The sequence below is a fragment of the Apiospora hydei genome (assembly GCF_038363865.1).
Source record: "Apiospora hydei strain CBS 114990 chromosome Unknown utg000004l_segment0_segment0, whole genome shotgun sequence".
NCBI classification, from domain to species: Eukaryota; Fungi; Ascomycota; class Sordariomycetes; order Amphisphaeriales; family Apiosporaceae; genus Apiospora; species Apiospora hydei.
In genome coordinates, this window is record NW_027117363.1 from 6294048 (window position 1) to 6304508 (window position 10461).

Below are 10461 nucleotides of genomic sequence, written 5' to 3' on the forward strand. Positions count from 1 at the left end.
CGCTCGCTCGCTCTGCTCTGCGTGTTGTGCTGTAGGTAGTGAGTGGTCTGGCTGGAGGTCTGGGAGTTGACCTAGCACTGGCACGTAAAGGTTTGGAGGTACGTAGGTACCTACATAACATCCGTAGATACAAGGCTGGGGTCTGGCTGCTGGGCTCAACTGAACTGGGCTGGGCTGGGCTGGGCTCAAAAGGTACCTTACCTCACTCCAGTCTGGTCTCAAGTTGTCTGGCGTGCTCTCTCTGCGTGCTCTCGCCCTCTCAGGTAACCAAAGCCATCCATCCATTGACGGCACGGTCACTGCTGCTGCTACACCTTAACCTTAGGCTCTTCATTCACTCTTGCCCGCCTAGGTCGTAACGTAGTCCTTGTACATGTCAAATCCCAACCCAAGAAACATCGTCACAATCACTGTCACCATTCCCGCCCTGCGACTTACCCTTACCTAGTAATCGTCAGACTTTTTCTTCATCACATATCCCGTCACTGCTGCCCGCTGACGCTTCGTTTGCGCCCTTGCCCACCACCGCCCGCCCCCAAATTCCACCCCGCTACCTTCTCGAGAAGCCTTGCCCTCCCGCACCACCAAAGCCATTCTCCAGCTTGCCACATTTCGATTCTCCGTATACCACGCCCATCAGGAGTGCAGCAAAGATGGCTCTTGATGAACAGGGGCCGACTTGGAAGTTCACCCAGTATGTCCCGTCCTGTCGCACCCCGACCGACCCCACGCTGCCTTTGAGCTCTCGCAACTAACTGCTCGTCCTATCCCAGGTGTTTCGGAGACAAGGGAGATGTGGAAGACATCACAGAAGGTGCGTTGTCCTTCCTCCTCCCATCCTAGCCCATCTTAAAAAAGATTTTGGGGCCCGCATGCTGACGGCGCCACGTAGCCGATATTATTTCGACTGTAGAGTTCGACCACACAGGCAACTATCTGGCAACAGGAGACAAAGGCGGACGGGTAGTGCTATTCGAGAGGAATGAAACGGTCAGTTCCTACCTACAACGCTGGAAGCCCACCCATCGTCCCACCAAGCAGGAGACCCCCCGCATCGGCGCTGGGGCTGCCATATCTCATCGTGATGTTGTTCTGACTCTAACGGCCTGCAGAAAAAAACGTGTGAATACAAGTTCCATACTGAATTCCAGTCGCACGAGCCCGAGTTCGACTACTTGAAGTCGCTAGAGATCGAAGAGAAGATCAACAAGATCAAATGGTGTCGCCGCCAGAACGCCTCACACTACCTACTGTCAACAAACGACAAGACGATCAAGTTATGGAAGGTCTTCGAGAAGTCGCTGAAGGTCGTAGCTGAGAATAATCTATCACACGACCTTACGCCCGGCAATGCTCTGGGGGCCGGGGGCGGAGCTCCGCGTGCCAGCCCAGGCCTCACCCATTTCAAGAATGCCGAGGACTTGAAGCTTCCGCGCCTGACCCATCACGATACGGTCGTGGCCGCTGTACCTCGGCGCACCTACGCAAATGCCCATGCGTACCACATCAACAGCATCTCTGTCAACAGCGATGGAGAGACGTTCATAAGCAGTGACGATCTTCGCATCAACCTTTGGAATCTCAACATACAAGACCAGAGCTTCAACATCGTGGATATCAAACCGGCGAACATGGAGGAGCTGACCGAGGTCATCACTGCAGCCGAGTTCCACCCCACCAGTTGCAATTGGTTCATGTATGCAAGCTCGAAAGGCACTATCAAACTCGCCGACATGCGTGAAAGCGCTCTCTGTGATCAGCACGCTAAACGTACGTCAACCGGCCCTGCGGTCCTTGTGTGAATTGGTTTTTGACAGTAGTACAGTTTTCGAGCAAGAGGAAGACCCCTCGTCGCGATCCTTCTTCTCGGAGATCATTTCATCCATCTCGGATGTTCGCTTCTCACATGATGGGCGATACATACTCTCGCGAGACTACCTGACGGTCAAGATATGGGACGTTAACATGGAGCGCCAACCGGTCAAGACCATACCCATCCACGAGCACCTCCGTCCACGTTTGTGCGATACGTACGAGAACGACAGCATATTCGACAAGTTTGAGGTGGTTTTCTCGGGAGACGCCAAGAATGTCATGACGGGCAGCTACAACAACAACTTCATGATCTATCCCTCCGACCCCGAGAAGGAGACAGAAGTTGTTCTGCAAGCAGACAAGTCAGCTTTCAAGGCGAAGAAGGTTGGCGTAGCCACCCCTATCAACTCATCCACTAGCCCGACAGCGAATGGTGGCAAGAAGAACGGATCTCGTGCTGGAAGCCCGGCGGGTGCTCAGGGTCAGCGCATGCGGAAAGAGACAGATGCGGACCAGATCGACTTCAACAAGAAGATTCTGCACATGAGCTGGCATCCATTCGAAGACAGCATAGCAATCGCTGCAACCAACAACGTAAGTCTCGCTGTTTTGCCCCTTTGAGGTAATGTCATGGTTGGTTTCGTTATGCTTACACGTCCCCTAGCTTTTCGTTTTCTCGGCGCTCTAGAAATCCCAATGGCGCGGGATAGACCCATCCCACATCAGACGAGCTTTGTTCCTGTCAATGTGGGCTCTCTAGGCTTCAGCGAGAACAGCTCAACATTGTTGTGCCTTGTTGGGTCGCCCAGAGACATCTCTGTGTCTTCTTCATAGAGATCCATGGGTCTTTGGATTTGGTGCTGTACGGGCCATGCTGGTGCCTTGGTCAACAGATGGCTACTCCGAGGGTGTCATTTGCATCAGTGGGTGTCTCGTTACCGAGCAAGGATACCCACGAACCCAGTGCATGGCAGCCTTGCTGCAGACACATATAACAGGTTGGCTCTCAAATTCAATCTGCGGTGTTTAAGGGGCGAGGCTTCCGCGTTGGTGTAAGTCTCTGGCATGAGCAGGTACCGGACTGGTCGCAACAAGCATCGGGCGCCATTGAGTTGGTGACAAGAAATGCATACCACATCATAGACATTACAGACAAGCATGCAAGACAAACTACGACTTTACCAAGTGCTCTCTGTGTATACCAAGTGTGATTGTGTGATATCGTCGTTTTCGTTACGAGGGCCGGGACGAAGCTGAGAGACAGTGTGATCAGTCGAGCATGAGAACCCTGGCCCTTCGGTGGTATGTCCATAAGAATCAGACTAGAGGACCCGGCGCATGCTACATGGTAAGTCTATATATATATATTTGGATATTCATGTTTACGTTCAACACCAATACAATTGGGTACATTTTAATAGGGGTGGTAGAGTAAGGAGGGTTGTGGTGGAAGAAGTGGTGGTGGTGGGATATTTTTGGCAGCGCTGACACATTAGCCCCTAGGCAGCCCTGTAGCGGCGGGCCGATCGCTGGACCGCAGCATATCTCCAGGGGTCCATGTCCATGTCCATGCGCGCCTATCTCCCAAGATTCCCGTGTCGGGGACGCGAAAGGCCATTAGTGGACAACGCCAGAGATGGCCTTGGGTATCGGCAAACCGAGCCGTTTTGACATGCATGGCATTCTACATCTCCAGTACAAACCGGAGCGTAACCTGGTGCTTCCCCCTACCTAGACGTACATCTCGAGCCAGGGGCGGCAGGGGGCGCCAGGGAGAAATATGTACAGTACGGTGGGAAAGAGTGATCCCTGTTTAGACAATTAGTAGGTATGCCACATTGATGTACCGGTGCTATTGAGCTATGTTTGTATCGATGTATTTGTGCACCTGCCTGACGCACTTGCTGCATACTCTTTGCATACCTACCTCCTTATGTATGCAAGATGAATGCATCCATCAATTCAACATACGGACGGACGAGCTGGCAGGCCGTCCCAAAACGGGGTCGTCCCTCCTCCCTGTAGGTTAGGCGTGGTGGTTAGATTTATCAATGGAAGGGTCACCTCCGAGCCTTGAAGGAGCAAACCATGTGCTAAAGCTTTACCTTTACCCTTGAAATGACATATCAAGGAAAACTACTAATAATAATTCGATCGTTGCCCTGACCACCCGCCGCCCCCCCTCCTGTTACACGTTACAATCTCTTCTGCTCGAATGCGCCCAGGTCCAGACGACGCGAATCTTGGCTCCCTTCTTCCCATTGAGTTAGTGAGTTAGCCATACGAGCGGGCGGGCGTGTTCTTGACTCCTTCCGGTGTTGCGCAGACGTTCTTGTCGCGGTGCCCGCGCTGCCCTGCCCAGGCTTGTGGGGTTTGCATCCCACGTGTCAAGTTGTCCCGACAGGAATCTGCTGACTGGACTGCTGGACTGAACTGACATTCCTCCGTCCCTCAAGCCTCCTCCACTACATCCACATGACGCCCCGATCGACTGCTCGGAAGCGCCAAACCTTGCGAGACTCGCATGCTGCGCAGAGCAATGGCGCTCCTCTAACCCCCAAGGTCATCAACGCCGGGCCCTCCCTCGAGCAGGCCGAGCGGTACGGCATACACGACCAGCGTCCGACTCTCTCCAAAATCATGGCACTCGCCGGCCGCATCTTCATCGAAACCATTCCGCAATGGCTGGCCATCGGGGTTATGCTGGGCCTAATTTTCGGTGGCTGCTGCTCAAACGTAAGGAGTTGACGTGCCCTTGGCAGTCCCAGTGCCTTGTCGCGCGCTCGTCGCTTCGTGGACGCTTGTGGTGTGCTAATACGGCTCTATACAGGTGTTCGCTTTGGAGGCAATCATCAAGTGAGTAATGCCCAGACTCGCGGCGCCAGCGTACAAATTGCTGCCATAGCCAGCTCACAGCTAACGTTTCCAACCATTAGGATCGAACCAGCTAGCGGTACGAGAATGTCCAAGTTTGGGTCGATTTGACATACTAACCTGCTCCAAGGGACGCTTCTGACGTTTGTCCAATTTCTCTTCGTTGCTGTCACCGGATACGTATCGCAGTTCGACCCGACGCGCCCGCCGTTTTTCCTCACGCCGAATCGAGTGCCTATACGCCGCTGGCTTATCAACATCGTCTTGTTCTTCAGCATCAACGTGCTCAACAACCATGCTTTCAGCTACGATATATCTGTGCCTGTTCACATTATCCTACGATCCGGAGGTAGCATTACAACTATGATGGCCGGGAGCTTGTGGGGCAAGAAATATTCTCGCATTCAGATCGTTGCCGTGCTCCTGTTGACTGTTGGCGTCATCACGGCCGCATGGTCGGACTCGCAGACCAAGGTAAGCGATGCGTGGCATTTCCACCTCGAACGTGATTGCTAAGTTTGTGAGAAGGACACCGCGTCAGGGGATTCCCACAGCTCCGCGCCCAGTTTCAGTACCGGCCTTGTCATTCTGTTCGTCGCGCAAGTCATGTCGGCCATCATGGGGTTATACACGGAAGAGACATACAAGAAGTATGGCCCCCACTGGAAGGAAAATCTCTTCTACTCGCATCTACTTTCGTTGCCACTCTTCCTACCCTTTATGCCATCGTTGTACAGACAGTTTATGCGGCTCGCCAACAGCGCCCCCTTGGCATTGCCTGCTTACGCAGAACAGCTGTCGGCTGTCTCCAACCTCTCGGAGGCCATGCGGGCCAACATTAAGAGTGTTCAGATACCCAGTCAGGTGGTCTACCTGGCACTGAATGTCTTGACTCAGTACGCTTGCATTCGCGGAGTCAACCTGCTTGCAGCCGCATCTTCGGCACTCACTGTGACGATTGTTCTTAACATCAGGAAACTCGTCAGTCTCCTGCTGAGCATCTGGCTTTTCGGCAACAGGCTTGCGCCAGGGACCCTATTAGGGGCCGTGGTGGTGTTCTCTGCCGGTGCATTGTATTCGTTGGATGGCAAGAAAAAGGCTCCATCGGCAAGGCCCAAGTCAACCGCAGTGCCCAGTACGAAAGAAGGCTGAGGCTGAGTCCAGGAGATATGTTTGACGGATTGCAGAACAAAGTTATACATTCTACTTCTTAGAAGGTGTCAAATCATCAATACACTGCGAGCACTGGCTTCCTGTAATGTGTACTTGTGCGGGGAGTAAACCGCCCTAAGTCCGATGTGAGTTACCTCATGTATGCATGTGTATTGTATTGTATTGTATTGTATTAGATATCGGATGGATGTCGTATTAAGCAGCAGTGCATCTTCAGCCCATGTCAATGTCGCGCGGGTCTATCGTTGGTTGGCGCTTCTGCTCTCCTGGCTTTCGGGACGGGGAACGGGACGGGTTCAGGCTCTGCCCCTCCTCTATGTATCCATGCCCACCAGCAAGCACAGCACCACTGTTACACTGTCATCTTGGCAAGAAACCCGACGTAATCGGTGCCTGACAGCCAGCGCTAGTTTTTGGACCAGGGGAGGAGCTTGAGTCGGGTCGTATCCAACTTGCATACTTAAGGCAGGATGTACACACCTAGTCAGGAGGTACCGGCTCCCCGATTGATCAGGCCGAAAAAAAGGTTTCTTTCTTGGTTTGTACCTAAAGCGGGCAAGTAGTTTCAAAGACGACTTAAGCTACAGGCTAAAAAATAAAGCGCAGAAGCGAGGGATAGACTCATCCCTCATTGAAGGACGATACTTGTACCGGTGACAGCACATCGGCTCTGGCATTCTTGGGCTTCTTTTCTTTGATGCAGGTACCTCTGCCTCCCATCATCTGATCATTCCAGTCACGCAGGCTTTCGAGTCACTGTCGCACGGCGATTGCCTCGCAAAACAATGCCTTGTAAGTGCGCCCGTGTCTCTCATTGTAGTCGCAATTTACCCCGCCATATGCTTCCCGTGTCCTACGCCCTTGCCGCCTATGCCCATGCCTATGCCCATGCCTATGCCCATGCCCATGCCCATGCCCATGCCCATGCCCATGCCATGTCTGAGCGAATGCCCAGCGACTGCACAGTTGCGAGTTGCTACCCGGAAACTGACCAGGCTGCTCATTAGTAAACGATCTGCCGGAAATGGAGACGCCCCTCGAGGGCCCATCGTCTGTTTTCCTCCAGGAGGATGTCGACACCGACGAGGATGAGCGGTATGCATATGCAGTCGAAAGCGACAATGAAACAGAAAGCGGTCATGATGCGCAGCAACATTTGGCCCCTACACCATCGGACGAGCATTCCGCCGAGGGTATGCTCTATCGAGACCGCCCCAAGAGAACGGCCTTCTACGACCCTGTGGACGAGCGGCAGATGAGCCAGACTGATGCTAAGCTGTTCTACCAGAGACATCAGCAGGAATACCAGAGGGCAGATGGCGGGGGGAAGTGGTTCAGTCGCACACCACCCCTCAGAGCCCTGTGGTCTCTGCCGGGAAAGGTCCGAGAACGCTGGAGACTCTCGGTGCCCATGGTGGAGTCGATGGCCAAACTCCTCCCTTGAACTCGCTCCCACCCTCCCGCATAGGCACAACTGCCACTACATCCTCCAGCTATAAGCTACCCTACGTCGGCCCCTCACCTCTCCGTTCTAGTCTGGGTCAAGAACCCGCGCCGCGAACTGCCACTCGACCATCCCTCGGAGGCAATCCTGGCCAAACCCCAAACATGCTGCTGGGCACAGAGGACATGGGCGCCGGCGGAAGCGAAAACCAACTCCTACCGGACATGGCCTTGCCAGATGGTCAGGTGCCGATGGGGTTGGGCACTGGCTTCGCGGACAATGACCCACACATTGCCGCCGAGTTGAGCACCATCTTTCAGAATATCCAGAAGATTCTAGACACCCGCCACAAGTACATCCGTCTCTCGGTGCAGCGTGATGGTGACAATCCCAAGGACGACCCCAGCTGGGACATTTATCCTCCGCCCCCGGAACCAGCCTGGGTCGGACCGCATACCGTTGCCCCTACGGCAGTGAACAGTCTCAGCAATAGCACGGTGCTTCCCCTCAGCCTGACACCCAACCGGCGCTTGATGAAGCTGCCGCGGCCGCTTCGGACGCCAGGTCGAAGCGCACGTCCAAGAAGCGCAAGCCTGGACACGACGTTGGCGAAGACTTCGAAATCGAAGACCTGCTGCCTCTGCCCCCATCCAGTGATTTCGCATTCAGGCTTGACGAGAACGGGGTATACCAGGTTTTCGAAAACGCCGAGGCAGAAGCCGCCAATACGCCCGTCGTCGGCGTCCCAACCATCAAGGATTACTACATGGACCTGGAGAATATCTTGGCCATATCGTCAGATGGACCCAGTAAGAGTTTTGCCTTTCGGCGCTTGCAATACCTCGAGGGCAAATTTAACCTCTACACGCTTCTGAACGAGTATCAGGAGACTGCAGACAGCAAGAAAGTCCCGCATCGCGACTTTTACAATGTGAGAAAGGTTGATACCCATGTTCACCACTCTGCCTGTATGAACCAAAAGCATCTCTTGCGTTTCATCAAAAGTAAAATGAAGAAGTGTCCCAATGAACAGGTCCTGATCAGAGATGGCAAGGTCCTCACCCTTGCCGAGGTTTTTGAAAGTATTAAACTCACAGCATACGACCTGAGCATTGATACCCTGGACATGCATGCCCATACCGATTCCTTCCACCGATTCGACAAGTTCAACTTGAAGTATAACCCCATAGGGGAGTCCCGCCTGAGAACGATCTTTCTGAAGACAGACAACCATATTCAAGGCCGATATCTCGCAGAAATCACCAAGGAAGTAATCGCCGATCTGGAGTCGAGCAAATATCAAATGGTGGAATGGCGTATATCCATCTATGGAAAGTCGATGGATGAGTGGGACAAGCTTGCTGCCTGGGTGGTAGATAACAAGCTAATCTCCCATAACGTCCGATGGCTTATCCAGATTCCGCGGCTGTACGATGTGTACAAAGCGACTGGTTTGATGGGGAGCTTTGAGCAGGTTGTCAAGAACGTATTCCTCCCCCTGTTCGAAGTAACCAAAGATCCCGAGAGCCATCCCAAGCTGCACATCTTCCTCCAGCGTGTCATCGGATTCGACAGTGTTGACGACGAGAGCAAGGTCGAACGCCGACTGTATAAGAAGTTCCCCGTCCCCAAGGAATGGGACCCAAGCAAAACCCGCCCTACAGCTATTGGATCTATTACTTGTTCGCCAACATGACTTCGCTGAACTTCTGGCGCCGGCAACGTGGGTTCAACACGTTGCTGCTGCGTCCACACTGCGGAGAAGCAGGTGATAGTGAACACCTCGCCATCGCCCTGTTGTGCTGCCATAGCATTAGCCATGGGCTGTTGTTGAGAAAAGTGCCACTTCTCCAGTATATCTTCTACTTGGAACAGATTGGCATAGCGATGTCACCTCTCAGTAACAATGCGCTGTTCCTTGCGTACGAGAGAAACCCGTTTCATCAATACTTCAAACGGGGCCTGAACGTGTCGCTCTCGACGGATGATCCCCTGCAGTTTGCATTCACCAAAGAGCCACTCATCGAGGAGTACGCAGTAGCTGCGCAGATCTACAAGCTCAGCCCGGTAGATATGTGTGAGTTGGCGAAGAACTCTGTCAAACAGAGCGGGTACGAGCACTCGATCAAACAGCAGTGGCTCGGGCCCAAGTTCAATCTACCAGGCAAAGAGGGGAATCAAATGGCCAAGACCAATGTACCTGATCGCCGGGAGGAATTCAGATATCACACTTGGGTAGAGGAACATCGCCTGTGAGCATACATCAAACCTTGTTGTTCGGGAGGCATTACTGATTAATTCTTTTTATTAGGATCGCAAGCTACAGCTCAGCTGCGCCCCAGGAGACCGCAACAGGCTCTACGTCGGAAGGCCTTGCGGTCCTGCAGCCAATGACTAATTCTCCGACATCGTCGCTCAAGACCACATTGGCCAGCAACACGACCCTCCACGAAACCAAGCCTCATGGTTTCATCGGAGTCTCCGCCCAAGAGCCACGCTTCGGTCGCTCACCAGTACCAGTACCAGCCGATCCCAACAATACTGCTCCCCAAGTCACAGTATCAGGATCGCCGTTGTTGACAGCAACGGCCCCGCGCGACGGACAGTGGCCGACGGAGAGGGAGATGCACCTGTCGGGCCACGAACCCCGATATCTGCCGGGAATGATGGCACGAGCTTCGAGGCGCGCTAGTAGGCGACAAAGTTCAGTCAACGGCTCTGATGATGGTGTCGGTTCCGTTCGCAGCGCCCCTAAGAGGAGCGTCCCGAACGACGAAGCACCGTAAGCAGGCAGGTGACCGAGCTATGCACAGCGGATGGGCAGAACTCCGGGCGGCCGAGGATGGATAGTCACAATTTGAGGTGGTAGTTTGTCCTTGTCCTTGTCGAGAAGCCGACGAAAGATCAAGTAGGTGACCATCGAACGCATGCAATGGCTACATACCTAGCTAGGTCCTCCTTAGATCAACCCGCGTTGGGCGTATGGATGCACACTTGTAGGTAGGTCTATACTCAGGCATCTATCTGTTTACCCACTTAGCTACCTACGTACGTACACCTGAGACATATAGTCAGTCGTAGACTTTATCAATGAATAAGTACCTGCTTAGCCAGCGAGTTCTGTGTTGATGGCACAGGATCATGGTCACATACGG

The 10461-nt window shown here is 53.5% G+C and overlaps 3 protein-coding genes across 3 annotated transcripts; all 3 read left to right on the plus strand.

Annotated features, from left to right (window-relative positions):
* Positions 1-653: 653 nt before the first annotated feature.
* On the plus strand, positions 654-2503 carry PG997_004496 (protein phosphatase 2A regulatory subunit cdc55; the record flags this gene model as incomplete). The annotated part of the gene is made up of 6 exons (XM_066808811.1): positions 654-694; positions 774-814; positions 914-990; positions 1113-1770; positions 1826-2409; positions 2480-2503. The coding sequence occupies 6 exons, from the start codon at positions 654-656 to the stop codon at positions 2501-2503; spliced, it is 1425 nt and encodes a 474-aa protein (XP_066672429.1).
* A 1787-nt stretch (positions 2504-4290) lies between these two features.
* On the plus strand, positions 4291-5841 carry PG997_004497 (solute carrier family 35 (UDP-xylose/UDP-N-acetylglucosamine transporter)- member B4; the record flags this gene model as incomplete). Its single annotated transcript, XM_066808812.1, has 5 exons — positions 4291-4551; positions 4646-4671; positions 4725-4768; positions 4820-5163; positions 5218-5841. The coding sequence occupies 5 exons, from the start codon at positions 4291-4293 to the stop codon at positions 5839-5841; spliced, it is 1299 nt and encodes a 432-aa protein (XP_066672430.1).
* Positions 5842-6886: 1045 nt separating this feature from the next.
* PG997_004498 (AMP deaminase) lies at positions 6887-10092 on the plus strand (the record flags this gene model as incomplete). The annotated part of the gene is given in 5 exon segments (XM_066808813.1): positions 6887-7191; positions 7221-7803; positions 7818-8930; positions 8954-9558; positions 9618-10092. The coding sequence occupies 5 exon segments, from the start codon at positions 6887-6889 to the stop codon at positions 10090-10092; spliced, it is 3081 nt and encodes a 1026-aa protein (XP_066672431.1).
* Positions 10093-10461: the final 369 nt, after the last annotated feature.